The 21,611-nt window shown below is 43.9% G+C and overlaps 1 protein-coding gene across 3 annotated transcripts in view; it reads right to left on the bottom strand.

Moving 5' to 3' along the window:
• Positions 1-21,611, bottom strand: part of CRACR2A (calcium release activated channel regulator 2A) — a 185,065-nt gene that overhangs the window by 38,309 nt on the left and 125,145 nt on the right. For 2 of the 3 annotated variants that reach the window (XM_040439253.1, XM_040439267.1), the window contains exons 8-11: positions 13,224-13,411; positions 9,956-10,027; positions 7,604-7,661; positions 7,186-7,277 (exon numbers count right to left, since the gene is read on the bottom strand). In XM_040439253.1, coding sequence (XP_040295187.1) covers positions 7,186-7,277; positions 7,604-7,661; positions 9,956-10,027; positions 13,224-13,411 — 410 coding nt within the window. The remainder of the gene's footprint in view (positions 1-7,185; positions 7,278-7,603; positions 7,662-9,955; positions 10,028-13,223; positions 13,412-21,611) is intronic. The other variant, XM_040439260.1, reaches the window with a different exon arrangement.

Below are 21,611 nucleotides of genomic sequence, written 5' to 3'. Positions count from 1 at the left end.
CACTAACATGGTGGAACAGTACCTGTGCACACCCCTCCACGTACTGACTGATGGTTCGGCCCCATTCAACTTCTGGGTCTCCAAATTGTCCACGTGGCCAGAGCTAGCCTTTTATGCCTTGGAGGTGCTGGCCTGCCCAGCGGCCAGCGTTTTGTCTGAACGTGTATTCAGCACGGCAGGGGGCGTCATTACAGACAAAACGCAGCCGCCTGTCTACAGCCAATGTGGACAAGCTGACGTTCATAAAAATGAACCAGGCATGGATCCCACAGGACCTGTCCATCCCTTGTGCAGATTAGATATTAACTACCTCCCCTTAACAATATATTATTCTACTCCAGGGCACTTCCTCATTCAATACTATTTTTAATTTCATTTTACCATTATATTGCGGGGCAACCCAAAGTTGAATGAACCTCTCCTCTGTCTGGGTGCCGGGGCCTAAATGTGTGACAGTGGCCTGTTCCAGTGGTGGGTGACGTGAAGCCTGATTCTCTGCTATGACATGAAGACAGATTCTGCGCTGACATAAGGCCAGATTCTCTGTTACGGGACCTCTCTCCTCTGCCTGGGTGCCTGGGCCTAAATGTGTGACAGTGGCCTGTTCCAGTGGTGGGTGACGTGAAGCCTAATTCTCTGCTATGACATGAAGACAGATTCTGCGCTGACATAAGGCCAGATTCTCTGTTACGGGACCTCTCTCCTCTGCCTGGGTGCCTGGGCCTAAATGTTTGACAGTGGCCTGTTCCAGTGGTGGGTGACGTGAAGCCTGATTCTCTGCTATGACATGAATACAGATTCTGCGCTGACATAAGGCCAGATTCTCTGTTACGGGACCGCTCTCCTCTGTCTGGGTGCCGGGGCCTAAATGTGTGACAGTGGCCTGTTCCAGTGGTGGGTGACGTGAAGCCTGATTCTCTGCTATGACATGAATACAGATTCTGCGCTGACATAAGGCCAGATTCTCTGTTACGGGACCTCTCTCCTCTGCCTGGGTGCCTGGGCCTAAATGTGTGACAGTGGCCTGTTCCAGTGGTGGGTGACGTGAAGCCTGATTCTCTGCTATGACATGAATACAGATTCTGCGCTGACATAAGGCCAGATTCTCTGTTACGGGACCTCTCTCCTCTGCCTGGGTGCCTGGGCCTAAATGTTTGACAGTGGCCTGTTCCAGTGGTGGGTGACGTGAAGCCTGATTCTCTGCTATGACATGAATACAGATTCTGCGCTGACATAAGGCCAGATTCTCTGTTACGGGACCGCTCTCCTCTGTCTGGGTGCCGGGGCCTAAATGTGTGACAGTGGCCTGTTCCAGTGGTGGGTGACGTGAAGCCTGATTCTCTGCTATGACATGAAGACAGATTCTGCGCTGACATAAGGCCAGATTCTCTGTTACGGGACCTCTCTCCTCTGCCTGGGTGCCTGGGCCTAAATGTGTGACAGTGGCCTGTTCCAGTGGTGGGTGACGTGAAGCCTGATTCTCTGCTATGACATGAAGACAGATTCTGCGCTGACATAAGGCCAGATTCTCTATTACGGGACCTCTCTCCTCTGCCTGGGTGCCTGGGCCTAAATGTTTGACAGTGGCCTGTTCCAGTGGTGGGTGACGTGAAGCCTGATTCTCTGCTATGACATGAATACAGATTCTGCGCTGACATAAGGCCAGATTCTCTGTTTTGGGACCTCTCTCCTCTGCCTGGGTGCCGGGGCCTAAATGTGTGACAGTGGCCTGTTCCAGTGGTGGGTGACGTGAAGCCTGATTCTCTGCTATGACATGAAGACAGATTCTGCGCTGACATAAGGCCAGATTCTCTGTTACGGGACCTCTCTCCTCTGCCTGGGTGCCTGGGCCTAAATGTTTGACAGTGGCCTGTTCCAGTGGTGGGTGACGTGAAGCCTGATTCTCTGCTATGACATGAATACAGATTCTGCGCTGACATAAGGCCAGATTCTCTGTTACGGGACCGCTCTCCTCTGTCTGGGTGCCGGGGCCTAAATGTGTGACAGTGGCCTGTTCCAGTGGTGGGTGACGTGAAGCCTGATTCTCTGCTATGACATGAATACAGATTTTGCGCTGACATAAGGCCAGATTCTCTGTTACGGGACCTCTCTCCTCTGCCTGGGTGCCTGGGCCTAAATGTGTGACAGTGGCCTGTTCCAGTGGTGGGTGACGTGAAGCCTGATTCTCTGCTATGACATGAATACAGATTCTGCGCTGACATAAGGCCAGATTCTCTGTTACGGGACCTCTCTCCTCTGCCTGGGTGCCTGGGCCTAAATGTTTGACAGTGGCCTGTTCCAGTGGTGGGTGACGTGAAGCCTGATTCTCTGCTATGACATGAAGACAGATTCTGCGTTGACATAAGGCCAGATTCTCTGTTTTGGGACCTCTCTCCTCTGCCTGGGTGCCTGGGCCTAAATGTGTGACAGTGGCCTGTTCCAGTGGTGGGTGACGTGAAGCCTGATTCTCTGCTATGACATGAATACAGATTCTGCGCTGACATAAGGCCAGATTCTCTGTTACGGGACCTCTCTCCTCTGCCTGGGTGCCTGGGCCTAAATGTTTGACAGTGGCCTGTTCCAGTGGTGGGTGACGTGAAGCCTGATTCTCTGCTATGACATGAAGACAGATTCTGCGCTGACATAAGGCCAGATTCTCTGTTACGGGACCGCTCTCCTCTGTCTGGGTGCCGGGGCCTAAATGTGTGACAGTGGCCTGTTCCAGTGGTGGGTGACGTGAAGCCTGATTCTCTGCTATGACATGAATACAGATTCTGCGCTGACATAAGGCCAGATTCTCTGTTACGGGACCTCTCTCCTCTGCCTGGGTGCCTGGGCCTAAATGTTTGACAGTGGCCTGTTCCAGTGGTGGGTGACGTGAAGCCTGATTCTCTGCTATGACATGAAGACAGATTCTGCGCTGACATAAGGCCAGATTCTCTGTTACGGGACCGCTCTCCTCTGTCTGGGTGCCGGGGCCTAAATGTGTGACAGTGGCCTGTTCCAGTGGTGGGTGACGTGAAGCCTGATTCTCTGCTATGACATGAAGACAGATTCTGCGCTGACATAAGGCCAGATTCTCTGTTACGGGACCTCTCTCCTCTGCCTGGGTGCCTGGGCCTAAATGTGTGACAGTGGCCTGTTCCAGTGGTGGGTGACGTGAAGCCTGATTCTCTGCTATGACATGAATACAGATTCTGCGCTGACATAAGGCCAGATTCTCTGTTACGGGACCTCTCTCCTCTGCCTGGGTGCCTGGGCCTAAATGTTTGACAGTGGCCTGTTCCAGTGGTGGGTGACGTGAAGCCTGATTCTCTGCTATGACATGAATACAGATTCTGCGCTGACATAAGGCCAGATTCTCTGTTACGGGACCTCTCTCCTCTGCCTGCGTGCCTGGGCCTAAATGTTTGACAGTGGCCTGTTCCAGTGGTGGGTGACGTGAAGCCTGATTCTCTGCTATGACATGAAGACAGATTCTGCGCTGACATAAGGCCAGATTCTCTGTTATGGGACCGCTCTCCTCTGTCTGGGTGCCGGGGCCTAAATGTGTGACAGTGGCCTGTTCCAGTGGTGGGTGACGTGAAGCCTGATTCTCTGCTATGACATGAAGACAGATTCTGTGCTGACATCAGGCCAGATTCTCTGTTACGGGACCTCTCTCCTCTGCCTGGGTGCCGGGGGCTAAATGTGTGACAGTGGCCTGTTCCAGTGGTGGGTGACATGAAGACTGATTCTGCGCTGACATGAAGCCAGATTCTCTGCTATGGCATGAAGAGACTGATTCTCTGCTGACATGAAGCCAGATTCTCTGTTATGGGACCGCTCTCCTCTGTCTGGGTGCCGGGGCCTAAATGTGTGACAGTGGCCTGTTCCAGTGGTGGGTGACGTGAAGCCTGATTCTCTGCTATGACATGAAGACAGATTCTGTGCTGACATCAGGCCAGATTCTCTGTTACGGGACCTCTCTCCTCTGCCTGGGTGCCGGGGCCTAAATGTGTGACAGTGGCCTGTTCCAGTGGTGGGTGACGTGAAGCCTGATTCTCTGCTATGACATGAAGACAGATTCTGCGCTGACATAAGGCCAGATTCTCTGTTACGGGACCTCTCTCCTCTGCCTGGGTGCCTGGGCCTAAATGTGTGACAGTGGCCTGTTCCAGTGGTGGGTGACGTGAAGCCTGATTCTCTGCTATGACATGAATACAGATTCTGCGCTGACATAAGGCCAGATTCTCTGTTACGGGACCTCTCTCCTCTGCCTGGGTGCCTGGGCCTAAATGTTTGACAGTGGCCTGTTCCAGTGGTGGGTGACGTGAAGCCTGATTCTCTGCTATGACATGAATACAGATTCTGCGCTGACATAAGGCCAGATTCTCTGTTACGGGACCTCTCTCCTCTGCCTGCGTGCCTGGGCCTAAATGTTTGACAGTGGCCTGTTCCAGTGGTGGGTGACGTGAAGCCTGATTCTCTGCTATGACATGAAGACAGATTCTGCGCTGACATAAGGCCAGATTCTCTGTTATGGGACCGCTCTCCTCTGTCTGGGTGCCGGGGCCTAAATGTGTGACAGTGGCCTGTTCCAGTGGTGGGTGACGTGAAGCCTGATTCTCTGCTATGACATGAAGACAGATTCTGTGCTGACATCAGGCCAGATTCTCTGTTACGGGACCTCTCTCCTCTGCCTGGGTGCCGGGGGCTAAATGTGTGACAGTGGCCTGTTCCAGTGGTGGGTGACATGAAGACTGATTCTGCGCTGACATGAAGCCAGATTCTCTGCTATGGCATGAAGAGACTGATTCTCTGCTGACATGAAGCCAGATTCTTTGCTATGGCATGAAGAGACTGATTCTCTGCTGACGTGAAGCCAGATTCTCTGCTATGGGACCTCTGTCCAATTGATATTGGTTCATTTTTATTTTTTTTATTTTTATTTTAATTCATTTCCCTATCCACATTTGTTTGCAGGGTATTTATCCACATGTTGCAGCCCTCTAGCTCTTTCCTGGGCTGTTTTACAGCCTTTTTAGTGCCCAAAAGTTCGGGTCCCCATTGACTTCAATGGGGTTCGGGTTCGGGACGAAGTTAGGATCGGGTTCGGATCCCGAACCCGAACATTTCCGGCAAGTTCGGCCGAACTTCTCGAACCCGAACATCCAGGTGTTCGCTCAACTCTACTATGAAGGCATCAAAACTATGAATTAAGACATGTGGAATTATATACATAACAAACAAGTGTGAAACAACTGAAAATATGTCATATTCTAGGTTCTTCAAAGTAGCCACCTTTTGCTTTGATTACTGCTTTGCACACTCTTGGCATTCTCTTGATGAGCTTCAAGAGGTAGTCCCCTGAAATGGTCTTCCAACAGTCTTGAAGGAGTTCCCAGAGATGCTTAGCACTTATTGGCCCTTTTGCCTTCACTCTGCGGTCCAGCTCACCCCAAACCATCTCAATTGGGCTCAGGTCCGGTGACTGTGGAGGCCAGGTCATCTGGCGCAGCACCCCATCACTCTCCTTCATGGTCAAATAGCCCTTACTTTCAAAGTTTTCCCAATTTTTCGGCTGACTGACTGACCTTCATTTCTTAAAGTAATGATGGCCACTCGTTTTTCTTTACTTAGCTCATCAAGAGAATGCCAAGAGTGTGCAAAGCAGTAATCAAAGCAAAAGGTGGCTACTTTGAAGAACCTAGAATATGACATATTTTCAGTTGTTTCACACTTGTTTGTTATGTATATAATTCCACATGTGTTAATTAATAGTTTTGATGCCTTCAGTGTGAATCTACAATTTTCATAGTCATGAAAATTAAGAAAACTCTTTGAATGAGAAGGTGTGTCCAAACTTTTGGTCTGTACTGTATATGCAACACACATACACATAAATACACCATATATACACTACACACACATACCACCCAACTAAGGAGCTAACCTATCAGTGGTGCGCGAAGCAATGAAAGCTGCCCTGCCACGGCCGGAGCACCAGATCAGGACTCAGCCGGTAACACAGTTCTCCGATCCAGTTGTAATTTTAACAACCGGATCTGGAGAACTGAAGGGAACTGACTGAATCCCATGTCTGCATATTCCCTTTCATGGGAATGTTATTTAAGTTTAGAAATTGTAATCATATGAATATCTGCTATGTTGTATCAAGCTAAAGCTCCAATTTATCAAAAAACTGTCTAAGGGTCCATTCACACGTCCGTAAGTGTTCTGCGGATCTGCAAAACACGGACACTGGCAATATGCATTCCGCAATTTGCAGACCACACATCGCCGGCACTATAATAGAAAATGCCTAATCTTGTCCGCAATTGCGGACAAGAATAGGACATGTTCTATTTTTTTGTGGAAACGAAAGCATGGATGCAGAAGTGCGGATCCGCAAATGCGGATGCGGACAGCACATTCCGGCTCCATTGAAAATTAATGGGTCTGCACCCGTTTCTCTCCCCGTCCACCCATACATATTCATGTTTAGCATAGCTGAGAATGCATATGTAGTGTAGTGAACCTCTGGCAGCGGCTTCTCTCCAAAAGAACAAAAGGATTAGGCAGATGAAATCCAGCATGTCATATCCTTATCTTCCCTCATATCAGCCATTGGGGTGAAATTCTTCTGTGTAGAACAGAGGAAGAAGGTCACCCCTGAGCATGCCTGAAGTCATCTCTGAACTGCGAGAGAACAGGAAGACAGTATTAAGGAAAGTACATAATACAGCTGATGAAAAGCCTTATATCACAATTTCACTATAGTAAATTTGTTATTACGAATTACTTATACATTAGCCATTTATACTGGAGTCGGAGCTGGAGTCATAACGTGGAAAAACAGAGAACTTGATGTTTGAGTCGGAAGTTTGGCTAACTACAGTAACTCTACAGCCTGCTGATGGGTAAAATTACATATAAATGGTCAGAACGGACAGAATTAATATGGAAGTAAAGTGGATTTTAGAGTTAATTAGGTAATGTCAGGGCTGTAGGAAAGAGAGGAGGACAACTTATTTTAAGTCTAAAAATAACTGTAGACTTGGCCTCTTTGAAGGACTAGTCTCAGGTAACAGGCTCTTTGTGCCTGAGAAGTAAATCTGATAATGAACAAAATTCATTTCACCCAATCTTCCAGGAGGTAACAGCTGGACCTCTAGCATAAGGACAATTAAAGATTATGGTTACCTTTTCAATGTAGGCTTCTTTTCAAAATATTTCCCAACTATAGATCCAGATCTTTGATTCTTCATTGATTTAGAGTGATTTACCTTTGATTTCTAGGTAACAAAAAGGGAAAAAAATGTTTTGTGTGATCTAACAAAGACATTTAATATTTCATTGTACAACCCAATTACTCATAATGAATGTCTACCCTTGATTTAGTTAAAACTCAATTCAATTTTCAATTTTTCTTGTTGTCTACCCTTGAGCACCATTCTGCTAGGCGCAAGTGTATATGGAGCAGCAAGATGTGCATGTACACTCCCATTCATTCTCAATGGGACTGTCAGAAAGCTGTGTATGCTGCTGACTAGCTAGAAATGGCAGTGTATATGGGCCCTTTTTTTTTAAATAAAAGGCATTTCCTGTGCTATAAACTCACATTCTCCTGCACCTGCACGTAGCTGTCTCTTTCATCTCGTAAATGTTTATTCATTTCCCTGGAAAAAAAAATTGTAACAATAATCACCTAACTTATTCTAAAAACATTTAGGTTCATTTATTAAGACTAGCATTTTAGACGTCAGTCTTAATACGCCTTGCGCTGGCGCATGATGTGCCTAAGTTATGTAGAGGCACCATCCTCTACATAACTTAGGCGCATCCACCACCTGCCAAATCTATGTCAGCTCACTTGCTGGAGTAGATTTAGATCATTTTCTACACCTAATGCAGGCGTAGAAAATGGTAAATGAGACAGGCCGGCCGGCCCTTTTCCTCTCTCACACCATGCCCCCTTTTTTAGACCTGACGTGAAGAAGTAAAAGTCGCAGATTCGCAAATCCCCTTTACAACCGAATCTGCAACAAAAATTTAAGTATATCTAATAATAAATGACCCCCATTGAATTGGTGAGAAGAGAGTGTAGCTGATAAAAAAAATACTAAAATCATAATAAGGAGAAATTATAAATCTATATAAGATGCATGAAGTCTGTATAACGGCACCAGAAGTCCCAAACATGGAGCCTCTGTTGGATGTCCTCATTTAGGTATTTGCAGTGAAGGAACTTTGCTTAGAGAACTCAATAACATTAAATGATGACATAGTAATAACCAACCTTTCCTTTATTTGTGACAAAGAGGGCAGCCCTGTATTACAATTTCTAGTTCACTAATATGACTGGCTCTTAACACATCTCCTGTATTTTATTGATTCATCTTATATATAAACATACATTAAAATATAAAAAATACCTTATTTGGTGATCCAGGCTTATAATATGCAGAGCTCACGCATAAAACTAAATTAAAATACAAAAATTGGCCGAACTGATATATCAAATCTGTGTTTTTTGGACGGTGATTTAATGGATATCAATGTCCATATATTGTTGTTCACATTAGTTGTCGATTCAGCAAACATCAATGCCCATATGTTGTTATTCACATTGATTAAGCTGCAATTGATCCCAAGTAAAAATTAGATGTTTAGGTTGATGTTCAAATTCTGCATATATTCATGCGTTAATATGTCCATTCACATGGTGATAATGGTATGGGATTTAGCGGCTGGCGATTTTGCGGTCAATATACCACTGTGGAAGAAACAAACTCTGTTTCGAAACGCATCTGGTTCGTGAGGGCCGACACGAAGATATTGAGGACAGTGACTTTTCTTTCTTTTTGTGCACAAGAGAAATATCCACAGACTGGCACAAGGCGTTACAGCGAGACTGAGGTTTGTGTTCTAAAGCGGCGGAAAGTGTAGCCACCGAAACTGTTCTGAGCCAGCTACGAGTGACGAGATCCGAACAAGGAACAGACATCGAGGACACACACAAGTGGTGGAGAATCCCGACCGGCAGTGGGTTATTGAAAACAAAAGAGCCTGTGCTCTGCGCGATTTAGCGCAGGGCAAGGGAGCGCATCGGAGCATGATGCTGATGCTAGCCTCAGGGGGGATGCCTGGGTGAAAATAAGGGTATGTCCGGGTTCAGCTCTGAACCCGGACAACCCCTTTAAACTAGTACCGCAAAATCGCCAGCCGCTAAATCCCATACGGTCATTATTCATGTGAATGGACATATTAACGCATGAATATATGCAGCATCTGAACATCAACCTAAACATCTAATTTTCACTTGGGATCAATTGCAGCTTAATCAATGTGAATAACAACATATGGGCATTGATGTTTGCTGAATCGTCAATTGATGTGAACAACAATATATGGACATTAATATCCATTAAATCACCGTCCAAAAAACACAGATTTGATATATCAGTTCGGACAATTTTTGTATTTTAATTTAGTTTTATGTGTGAGCTCTGCATATTATAAGCCTGGATCACCAAATAATGCATTTTTAATATTTTATTGTATGTTTATATATGAGATGAATTCATAAAATACAGGAGATGTGTTAAGAGCCACTCATATTAGTGAACTATTTGTAGCATTTGGTACTTTGGGGTGAACGGTAGACTGGGACCCACACCAGCTGGTGAGCTCCCTCAAACAGTTAATATAATATTAAAATTTCTAGACCTAAGCAGAGTGGATTACTGACAGCTCCCTGACACCCAGCACTTTCTTGTACATGCCCCACCATCAATGTCAAGCTACACCCCAGTCAATGGATGTGACCAACAGGCACCCTGTGGGCATCCAGTGTTGAGAACCTTTAACTAACAGAAGTGTGCCATAAAAGACAGAACCTACCACCACCATTAGTTAAATGTAGCCTAAAAGGGCAGATGTTAAATGGTATTTTTTGGCAGACAACACTTACCTTAACAAGTCAAGCTGTTTTAGAAGTGCTGAACGCTCTCGCTGAAGACTTTCTGTGACTCGGTATACCTCCCTATAATAAATGTATTGTTAAAACAGGGGTTAAAAAAGGGAAATCTGAGCAATTACAAATGTATATTCACTATGAATGAACAGAATTGATCTTAACTAAAGGGGTTTATTTACAGGTTAAGGGTTAAGTTACAACGTTATCTGCTAAAAACAGCATAGGGGATAATCATCTGATTGCTGGGGGTCTGACCACTGGGATCCCCACCGATCATGAGAATGGGTGCCTTGTTCCCTCAAATGAATAGAGTATCAGGTCGCGCATGTCTGCTGCAGCTCCATTAATTCTCTACGAGACTGCTGGAGATAACTTAGTATAACACTTAGCTATCTCTTGCACTTCCATAGGGATGAATGGGCAGCAGTAGACATGCATTACCTGCCACTCCCTTCATTCAAGGAATGGAAACCCCATTCTTGTGATCGTTGTGGATTCCATCAGATGGTTACCTATAATCTTTTTAAAGTGACTGCTTACCAGGCCAAAATATGAAATAGGGCTCCCCACCTACCATGTGCCATTTATAATACTAGAGTGTTTTTTCATGCCCCCCTTCCTCCCCGAGCACCAGAGTCTGGCTGCAACTGCAACTTTTGCATCTGCACTTTCTTGCTTGTTCTGTCTATGGTTGAGGCTTTTAACATAAAAGATTTCAAGAATTACTTCAGAGCAGTAGTCTTCTAAAAGTCTGAATTCCTCACTCTTTTTCGTCTTTGGGCTACTGTTCTTTGCTTTACCCATCAAATCAAATGGCCAAACTTTAATGACCCATCATCCACAATCTCTTAGTATGGGGGTCATTGGGAGACTGACTGGGAGTAATCAGTAAGCTATGAAATATCCTAGCAAAATGCCATAACTATGCTGGGAAAAGCCATCATTATTAAGATGCAGCAACAGTTAAAAAGGGTGTCCTATTTTAGATATTCCTGGCATATCTGATATGTAGGATAGCCACTAAGCCACAAAGAAAGAGCAGGCCAGACGAACCTGATCAATCCACACTCTACAAGGTTGGACAATGGCCTGCATATAATACTACAAGTCATGAACAGTGAATTCAGGATGCATGTATGATCCATTGTCATTGCTGAGGATCGCTGAAGCTAAACTCATCTGGATAAAAGTACTACTTCCTTATACTTAGTCTTATGCAGCAAAAATGGAGAAACAAACCCTATGGGTGCAAAAAAATTGCACCAGGATCAGATTTTAACTTTATTGGATTTAATTAAGAAAAATGATATGGATCAACAGGGGATGTCCAACTCAATCACGTTTTGTTAGAAGAGTTCCCTTATGATAAGCACATAGTAGGATGTTCCATTGTTTTGACCCACGGCAATCAGTTATTATCTGTGGGGGACATGACAGTAAATGTTGAATTATCCCCGCAGCTCCACCACAGGAGAGATATTTCATTTAAATAAGTGGTCTTCAGCATGTAATGGACAGACTTGCCAGGTCCTCGAGAGCCAGAGAGACTCTACTCTAGATAACTGAAGGACCAAAATGAGGTATTACCCTTAGTTTATACTGTATGTGAATATCCTATGTAATTTGTTTATAACAAAAAAAAAATTTGTTTGAAGTCACTCCATGCATTCTACTTCCTGTCCTGCCTCTTTAACTTCCTCCTGTGTTTGGACTTTTAGCACGACAAACAGGTTTGCTTGACTTTCTCAGTCAGACCATTCACTGTGGACATCTTTTTCGAGGACTATGAAGAGGATAATAGAGCTTTCACACTGTTATCCCAATTCTACAATCTACTATTATTCTAAAAGATACCAACTTTCTCTCACAGCCTCAGTCAACTGACGACGAGGTCCCTATCTATATAGGAGTGTTATTTCTCTGTGTTGACTACTACAGCAGAGCAATATTTTGTATTTCATTTTCAGTGGCATTGTAATGCTGAAATAAAAAAGAAAATCAGCCCAAACATTTTTTTTTTTACATTTCTTTGAATATTGAGTTTAAAAAGTTTCCTGTATCTGACTGAAATGTCCCTTTAATACACTAACAGGGTATTTGAAAATGTACGATCCAAACAAGAAATCCCTTTTAAGAAACTATGGCAATGGTTTGCAGTGCTGAGAGATAGTGCAAGGGACCAAAATCGCAAAAGCTGCTTATTAAGTCATCTGTGCACCGCAGGCCTGGGCTTCTACTGTGGCATCTGAAAATATCAGTGAATGAAAAGTGTGTGAAATGAAAATACACTATTTGTATGAAGTGACATTGCAAATCATGATTATTAAAAATGTCACAATTAGTGTTGAGCGAACTTGTGTTTTAAGTTCGGCGTCTAAAGTTCGAGTTCGGGTTATCGAAGAATCGCGTTGTGGATTCCGCTACCACGGACCATAACGGAATTTAGAATCCATAACGCGATTCTTCGATAACCCGAACCCGAACTTTAGACGCCGAACTTGAAACACAAGATCGCTCAACACTAGTCACAATGGCTACACAAAGTAAACAGACACCTTATTGATTGTTAGGTCCATTTACATGTCCGCAATTCTGTTCTGCATGAACGGAATTGCGGACCCATTTATTTCTATGATCCGCACTTCCGCGTCCGCAATTCCATTTCCGAAAAAAATAGAACATGTCCTATTTTTAGGCATTTTCTATTAAGTGCCGGTGATGTGCGGTCCGCAAAATACGAAACGCACATCGCCGATGTCCGTGTTTTGCAGATCCGTGGATCTGCAAAACACACAAGGACGTGTGAATGGACCCTTAAGGTGCATTCGGCAGAGTTGTTTGTGGTCTGTAACCAGTGAGATACATAGGTTGGCATAGGAGATGTAGAAATCACTTCAAAAGATGCACCACAATAATATGCAACTGACAACTTGTTAGTTGCATATCATTGTGGTGCACCTTTTGCAGTGATTTATGTAATTGTATATTTTCATCCACATATTATCCCATCTTGTGTAGGATGCCTTTGTGGCACATGTGGTCCGCTGCCGACATCCTCCATTGTATGTATTTTTGCTGGGGATTGCGGATCACATGCGGAGGAATTGCTTCCCCAGTTATAAACACGCTACAGTGTTTGGGGTTTTTGAGCATTTCCTCCCATTTAGGCCACTGCTTATGCTTTACCCCTTAAAATGACTAATGCCATTGAATAAGGCCTTTGATAAAATCTCATGGAAAATCCAATCTGCAAAGTCAGTACATTTCTCTCTCCTCGTGCAGCTGGGAGGCCTCCTCCTGCAGAATCTTCAGTTGTCTCTGAGCGGTGATTAACTCTTGTGTGGTTCGTTCAACTTCTCGCCTCATCTCTTTGTTTGTTGACTTCAGCTTCTCGTTCTCGGCTTTGGTTTCATACTTATCATTATTCAGCTCTGTGCACTGACTCTCCAACTGCAACAGATCCAGGAGAACAAAGTAGAAAGATAGAACTAAATGAATGACACAATGGCATTAAAGAAAATGGAGAGGAGTTCGAATAATATATTTACAATTTTTGAGTGCTTCTTCCCTGACATCCAATATACAGTACTAATACAAAAAGGAACAAAGACAAAGGAAGAAAGAAACAAAGAAAGCAAGAAAGAATAGATGATAGATAGATAATAGATAGATAGTAGTGTTGAGCGAACTTCTGTTTTAAGTTCGGCGTCTAAAGTTCGGCTTCCAGTTAGCGGAGAATCCCGATATGGATTCCGAATTCCGTTGTGGTCCGTGGTAGCGGAATCAATAATGGCCGATTATTGATTCCGCTACCACGGACCACAACCGAATTCGGAATCCATATCGGGATTCTCCGCTAACCGGAAGCCGAACTTTAGACGCCGAACTTAAAACATAAGTTCGCTCAACACTAATAGATAGACGATAGATAGATATTATATATATATATATATATATATATATATATAACAACACAGATAGAGCAGCAGCACAGTCAGAGGGTGTGAATAGGGTGCAACTCCTCAGGGAAGGCAGGCTTCTCCTCCACTGTATAATACGTCCAAAGAACGAGGCAGCACTCCAAATTCTAGTGAGAGGGTGATGACCAAATTTATTTCCCAGGCAACGTTTCGGCCTACTCAATGAGGCTTGACAAAGGCCTCATTGAGTAGGCCGAAACGTTGCCTGGGAAATAAATTGGGTCATCACCCTCTCAATAGAATTTGGAGTGCTGCCTCGTTCTTTGGACGTATATATATATATATATATATATATATATATATATATATATATATGATAGATAGATAGATAGATAGATAGATAGAAGACAGATAGATAGATATTAGACATCTGGGCATATTGAATTGACAGAGGGACAGAGAACATCCATCTGTAAATTCTGGTGGATATTAGAAGACTTGTATTGTGTTAGTGGTCTTTCGTGACTTGTGCTCTACTTGCTTTACTCAGCAGAAGATTATTGACTCACTATGTTATTATCACAACTACATGGACACTTTGCAAATACATCAGAAAAATTCCATTTACAGAACTGCGTGGAAGCTTAGAGTCCACACAACTGAATATTTTGGCCATGAAGATTAATTTGCCTTTAGTCAAAAAAGCAGCCCGTTTGTCCATGGGCTGTTATGACAGACACAATATTACCTTGGCTGGTTTTCTGTCCACTTATGGGGGATTGAATGCACGGCACAGCTAGCTAGATCCCATGGAGAGGAGAGCTGCAGAATACCTGCCCATATGCTGCTCAGCTTCATGGCTCAAGCTGCCAAAGATGATGGATCTGCCTAATAATCATATTCTACCCTTGTAGGGATGTTGAAAATACAATGCAGATAAAATAGATTACACAAATAAATATCCCTGGTGGTCTAGGGTATTTTAGTGGTTAATTATATTCTAATCCCAGGGTGAAGCAGGAACGTGTTCCTAGAATTGTATTTTATTTCATGTCATTAATTGATAATATTCAGTCTGCCTGCAGCTACCTGTAGGGGGAGCTTACTGCATAGGGATATGTGCATACTGGTCTGGGGTAGCTTAAAGGGACACTTACATCAAAAAGGGGTATTTTTTTTAGCTCAATATTCATAGAATACACTAGTTTTAGAACCTTTGGCTGCTCCTTTATTCATCAAATCTGGTCCATTAAAAATGAAATAAAAAATACAATGGAATAAAAATATTGTCCTCTTTTACGAATGAGATAAAAGTTCTCAATAAGGGGCAAGGCAATCAAATTTTTTAAACCCTGCTGCATGGAAGTGTTTATCTGCATGTTAATCCTCATTAGAATAGTAGGTGGAGGACAGGAATGACTGGCAGGATGAGGTATTTACCATATACCGCATGTTGAACAGTGTAAGGATATGGCCACATGTAGCATAAATACTGCAGATTTTCTGCAATGTAATTGTGTATGTAAAATCCGGATGTTAAACCCACAGCATGCCAATTTATGTTGCAGATATCTACCGTGGAATTCACCCTTTAAAATTCAGTGGGTGACACCTGCAGCAATTCCACAGTCTTTCAACACCAAAATCTGCAGCAAAAGCCACACAATTTGGTGTGGAGTTTGCTACTGCAGATTTGGCTACATACAAATTTTTTTTTCTTTTTGTGCCATGTTAAAAATGGTAAAAGTAAATTGAATTTAACCGCCTCCGGACCGCCGAACGCAGCGACGCGTCCTGGAGGCGGTCGATTCATTCCTCCTGGACGCATATACGCGTCCTCTCGCGAGACGCGAGATTTCGGTCAGAGCCGGCCCGCGCATGCGCATCGCGGGCCGGCAAAAGTTCGAGGAGTATTTCGTCAGCAACCTGCCAGCCAAAGATCGTCGCTGGCAGGTTGCTGATTTTTAAAAAATCGAATCAGAAGCCATCTAACACCTTATATTTATAAATATAAGGTGTTAAATGGCTTCTCTGCTCCTCTGCTGGTCCTTTTGGTCGGCTGGTTCCAGCAGAGGAGCAGACATCACTGTGAGTACCCACCAACACCACACTTTGCCCCCAGATCACCCTCCATCACCCCAATTAACCCCTTGATCGCCCCCTGTCAATCACCTAGTGAAAGGGAAAAAAGTGATCAGTGTAAACTGTCACTTTTTTTTTCCACTGGTATTGACTGATAGGTTTTAGGATAGTTTAGGTACCTTGGTTAGGTAGTTAGCGTAAGTTAGCGCCCAGCCCACCGCACTGCAGTCACTTATTCGCTGATTAGCGTATCGCTAATCAGCATTTGTACTTTTATAGTATCTGTAAGAGATCAAAACTGATCACAGTCAGATCTATAATTGTATTAGTGTCACCTTAGCTCGCCCTCCACCCAAAACGCAGTGTTTGCCCGATCAGGCCTGATCGGTCGCCCACATGTGCGTTCACCCACGCCCGCCCCACCGCAGTGACAAAATTTTTATTTTTTTTTTATCACTGCACAATCACTTTACAAGCACTGCGGCGATAAAAAAAATCAGTTTTGATGTTTTTTATCAATCGCAGCGGCCTCCAGTACTTCGCTAGCCTCCCATTTGTAAGACAGGCTTGCTTTTTTTCTTGGGTAGTCTCAGGGAATACCCCTAAATTTAGTAGTCCAAATGTCAAACAGGGGGTATTCTTCTGAAGAGGCCTACAGGCTTCTGACCCAGTCGGATGAGGAATGGGAACCCTCATCTGACGAATCTAGCGGGTCAGAATATGAACCTGTAGAAAGCAGTGGCAGTCTGACCCAAAGTTCGGACGAGGAGGTTGAGGTCCCTGATAGCACCAGGCGCACCCGGCCCCGTGTCGCTAGACCACAGGTTGTGCAGGATCCGTTTCAAGGGCAGCAGAGTGGGGCTGGCGCTGTCAGATTACGTGGTGAGGCATACACCAGCAGCGCAGCCCATCCTGGACCTAGTACCAGTACTGCCGTACAACATGGTGAAGTGGCGAGCACCAGAAGGGCAGTTGAAGCTGGTACGGTGGCACGTGCAATAGTTACCCCGTTGCAGCCACCGCAAAGACAGGACCGTAGAGCCCCTAGAGTTCCTGAGGTGCTGACAAACCCTGATTGGCAGTCCCCGACTTCAGCCGCACCTGTAGTTCCCCCTTTCACCGCCCAGTCTGGAGTTCGGGTTGAGACAGCTCAGATCGGTTCGGCCCTGGGATTTTTTGAGCTGTTCTTGACTGCGGAGCTCTTGGACTTAGTCGTGGCAGAAACAATTCGGTATGCCACTCAATTTATATCCGCCAACCTGGGAAGCTTTTATGCCCAGCCTTTCCGGTGGAAACCAGTCCAAGTTTCCGAAATTAAAATTTTTCTGGGCCTTCTCCTGAACATGGGTCTAACCAAAAAGCATGAATTGCAGTCATATTGGTCCACGAACCCAATTCATCACATGCCCATGTTCTCTGCTGCTATGTCCAGGACACGTTTTGAGACCATCCTGCGTTTCCTGCACTTTAGCGACAACACTACCTCCCGTCCCAGAGGCTACCCAGCTTTTGACCGGCTCCACAAAATTCGGCTTCTCATAGACCACTTCAACAACAAATTTGCAGATTTGTATACCCCTGAGCAAAACATCTGCGTAGACGAGTCCCTTATACATTTTACCGGGCGCCTTGGCTTCAAACAATACATCCCAAGCAAGTGACCCGGTATGGGGTCAAATTGTATAAGCTCTGTGAAAGGACCACAGGCTATACCCACAAATTTCGGATCTATGAGGGAAAAGATCAGACCCTGGAGCTGGTCGGTTGCCCTGACTACCTGGGGAGCAGTGGGAAGACAGTCTAGGACTTGGTGTCACCCTTATTTGGCAAGGGGTACCATCTTTATGTGGACAATTTTTACACAAGTGTGCCCCTCTTCAGGCATTTGTTCCTAGAACAGATTGGCTGCTGTGGCACCGTGCGACCTAGTCGCCGGGGCTTCCCCCAACGGCTCGTTACCACCCAACCTGCAAGGGGGGAGAGGGCTGCCTTGTGTAACGAAGAACTGCTCGCGGTGAAATGGAGAGACAAGTGTGACGTTTACATGCTCTCCTCCATTCACGCAGACACGACAATACAAATTGAACGGGCAACCCGTGTCATTGAAAAGCCCCTCTCAGTCCACGACTATAATGCGAGGGGGTCATTTGTTGGGTGAGATAAATATCTTGGCAAAAGACAACTTTTCCCATTTTTTTATACAAAGTTGGCATTTGACCAAGATATTTATCTCACCCAGCATGGGTATATGTAAAATGACACCCCAAAACACATTGCCCAACTTCTCCTGAGTACAGCAATACCAGATGTGTGACACTTTTTTGCAGCCTAGGTGGGCAAAGGGGCCCACATTCCAAAGAGCACCTTTAGGATTTCACAGGTCATTTTTTACACATTTTGATTTCAAACTACTTACCACACATTAGGGCCCCTAGAATGCCAGGGCAGTATAACTACCCCGCAAGTGACCCCATTTTGGAAAGAAGACACCCCAAGGTATTCCGTGAGGGGCATGGCGAGTTCCTAGAATTTTTTATTTTTTGTCACAAGTTAGCGGAAAATGATGATTTTTTAATTTTATTTTTTATTTTTTTTTCTTACAAAGTCTCATATTCCACTAACTTGTGACAAAAAATAAAAAATTCTAGGAGCTCGCCATGCCCCTCACGGAATACCTTGGGGTGTCTTATTTCCAAAATGGGGTTATCATTTTCCGCTAATTGTGACAAAAAATAAAAAGTTCTATGAACTCACTATGCCCATCAGCGAATACCTTAGGGTGTCTACTTTCCGAAATGGGGTCATTTGTGGGGTGTTTGTACTATTCTGGCCATTGTAGAACCTCAGGAAACATGACAGGTGCTCAGAAAGTCAGAGCTGCTTCAAAAAGCGGAAATTCACATTTTTGTACCATAGTTGGTAAATGCTATAACTTTTACCCAAACCATTTTTTTTTTACCCAAACATTTTTTTTTTAACAAAGACATGTAGAACAATAAATTTTAAGAAAAATTTATATATGGATGTCGTTTTTTTGCAAAATTTTACAACTGAAAGTGAAAAATTTAATTTTTTTTGCAAAAGAAATCGTTAAATTTCGATGTAAAAATGTCAGCAGCAATGAAATACCACCAAATGAAAGCCCTATTAGTGAGAAGAAAAGGAGGTAAAATTAATTTGGGTGGTAAGTTGCATGACCGAGCAATAAACGGTTAAAGTAGTGTAGGTCAGAAGTGTAAAAAGTGGCCTGGTCATTAAGGGTGTTTAAGGTAGGGGAGCTGAGGTGGTTAAATTTAGTAAAAAAAAAAAAAAAAAAAGCTCTGAATTATAAATAATAGATAATTAAAAGGCTTAAATGAATGGTTGGCAACGAACGGAATAAAGGTTTCAGTGAAGGAGGGGCACCACACTAGTGAAGAAAATCCTTCATCAGTGTAAAAAGTAATAAAAAGTATAAAAGCCCTGACCAATAGATAGCATAGAGGAGGTGTGGTGCTCTAATTGAATCACCAGCCCTCACTCCTCCCTGGTCCAACTGATGGTCTGGGGAAGCATTATTACTATTGGGGGCACTGTAGGGGACACTATTATTAGTGCGGGCACTCTAGGAGATGATTTCTACTATTGGTGGGACTTTTGGATTACTGTGAGGGAGGCACTCTGACACATAGGGTGTTAATATCTGCTAAAAATTGATGAAAGTGTCCCTTTAATTGTTAAATGGAAAATTAAAATCAGATACTAATACACATTCTTTTTTTTTTTTTTTCAATCTATTTTCTCCTTAACTGCTCAGGCGGTGATTTCTGGGTTTGAGAAAACTCATCGCATTTTGCCCATGCTTTCTGCATAGGGCCATGCATATATGTATAACACCACAATAAGGCAGTGGATCATTTGTATAGAGGTTATGTAACTATCGGTTGGAGGATTTTTATGTTGTGAAACTTGAAAGGCCAATTTATCTTAGCTAAAAGCGCTACTTAAAATGTAGAGAACAAGAGGAGCCGAACAGCTGGATTTACATAAACGTGAAAACAGGAAGAGAAAGCAAGAGACCCATTATATTTCTGTTATATTCTCCGCTACATCAAAGGTAATCTTTCTTCACTAATACTCAATGCCCCAAAATAAAAAACACAAAGTTCAGAACATGAGAAATGAAAGGTAATATGTATGATAAGGCTTATACATTAACTGATAACAGTGCTTGCAGCAACATTTGAGGTTGGAAATCGATTAATATAAACTGGCATATACAATCAGTAGTAATTATTTATATCAGTCAGGTAATATGTGCCTCATGCCTCTGAGGTGTCATTAATGAGATGTGTCAATTTTTATGCCAACTTAAAGAGGACCTTTCACCGATTATTACACTATGAACTAACTATACAGACATGTAGAGCGGCGCCCGGGGATCTCACTGCACTTACTATTATCTCTGGGCGCCGCTCCGTTCTCCTGCTATGTCCTCCGGTATCTCCGTTCACTAAGTTATGGTAGGCGGAGTCTGCCCTTGTTCTTCTGTAGCGCTGGCCAATCGCATTGCAGAGCTCACAGCCTGGGAGAAAATAACAAGGGCTGACTCCGCCTACCATAACTTAGTGACTGGAATCTCCGCCTACTATAACTTAGTGAGCGGAGATACCGGAGGGCATAACGGGAGAACGCAGCGCCGCCCAGGGATAATAGTAAGTGCAGTGAGATCCCCGGGGCGCCGCTCTACATGTCTGTATACTTAGTTCATAGTGTAATAATCGGTGAAAGGTCCTCTTTAATGGGGTTCATCTGCTTTTGACAATCCATACATTATTAGAATAAGATGATCACAAACTGACCCTTGGCAATCTGTGGGGGAACCTGTCAGTAAGTGTTTAATATCCCTGTAACACAGTGACTAGAGATGAGCGAATCGAAGTGGACGAAGTGGAATTCGATCCGAAGTTCAGGAAAAATTTGATTCGCATCGAATCCGAATTTCCTTACGCTTTGTGGTAACGAATCATATCCTAAAATGGCTGCTGCACGTGTGAGGACATGGAGCAAGGAACTCTGGAAAGGCGGCATCACCCATAATGCCATGCATGCAGCCAATCAGCAGCCAGCCAGCCCTGTGATGTCACAGCCCTATAAATAGTCTCAGCCATCTTGGATTCTGCCATTTTCCAGTGTACTTAGTGCAGGGAGAGATGTCAGCAGGCGCTAGGGACAGTGCTAGGAAAGACTTCATTGTGCTAAAAAAACGATTTACAAGGGCAGGGAAAGATTATTCAAGCTGTAGGGAAAGGATAGGGAGGAATCATTCCACAGAATTTTTATTGAACAGGGTTCAGTAGGGGAGGTTACAGCTAGTGATGAGCAGTATAGGAAATATTCATTTTCACGATATTTCGCAAATTTTTGGCCTAATATTTGCAAATTCTAGAATTCGTGATCTCCAGTCCTAATTTTTTTTGATTGCGAAAATCAGCAATGTAATATGCATGTATTGCGTGTGCAATAAAGACGTGGCTCACTTTTGCTACATTTTTCAAGCTGCTAGAAGTTTCCTGAGACTGGAGAAAATGGTTGGCAGCAACTTTCGTGACTGTGAGGAAGAACTCTTGATCACTGTAAGTAATTTTAAATTACAGCACTGTCTTTGA

The sequence above is a fragment of the Bufo bufo genome, chromosome 1, assembly GCF_905171765.1.
Source record: "Bufo bufo chromosome 1, aBufBuf1.1, whole genome shotgun sequence".
Classification (NCBI taxonomy): domain Eukaryota; kingdom Metazoa; phylum Chordata; class Amphibia; order Anura; family Bufonidae; genus Bufo; species Bufo bufo.
The sequence above is the reverse complement of the archived record's forward strand: the minus strand, read 5'-3'. Positions and strand labels throughout refer to the sequence as shown.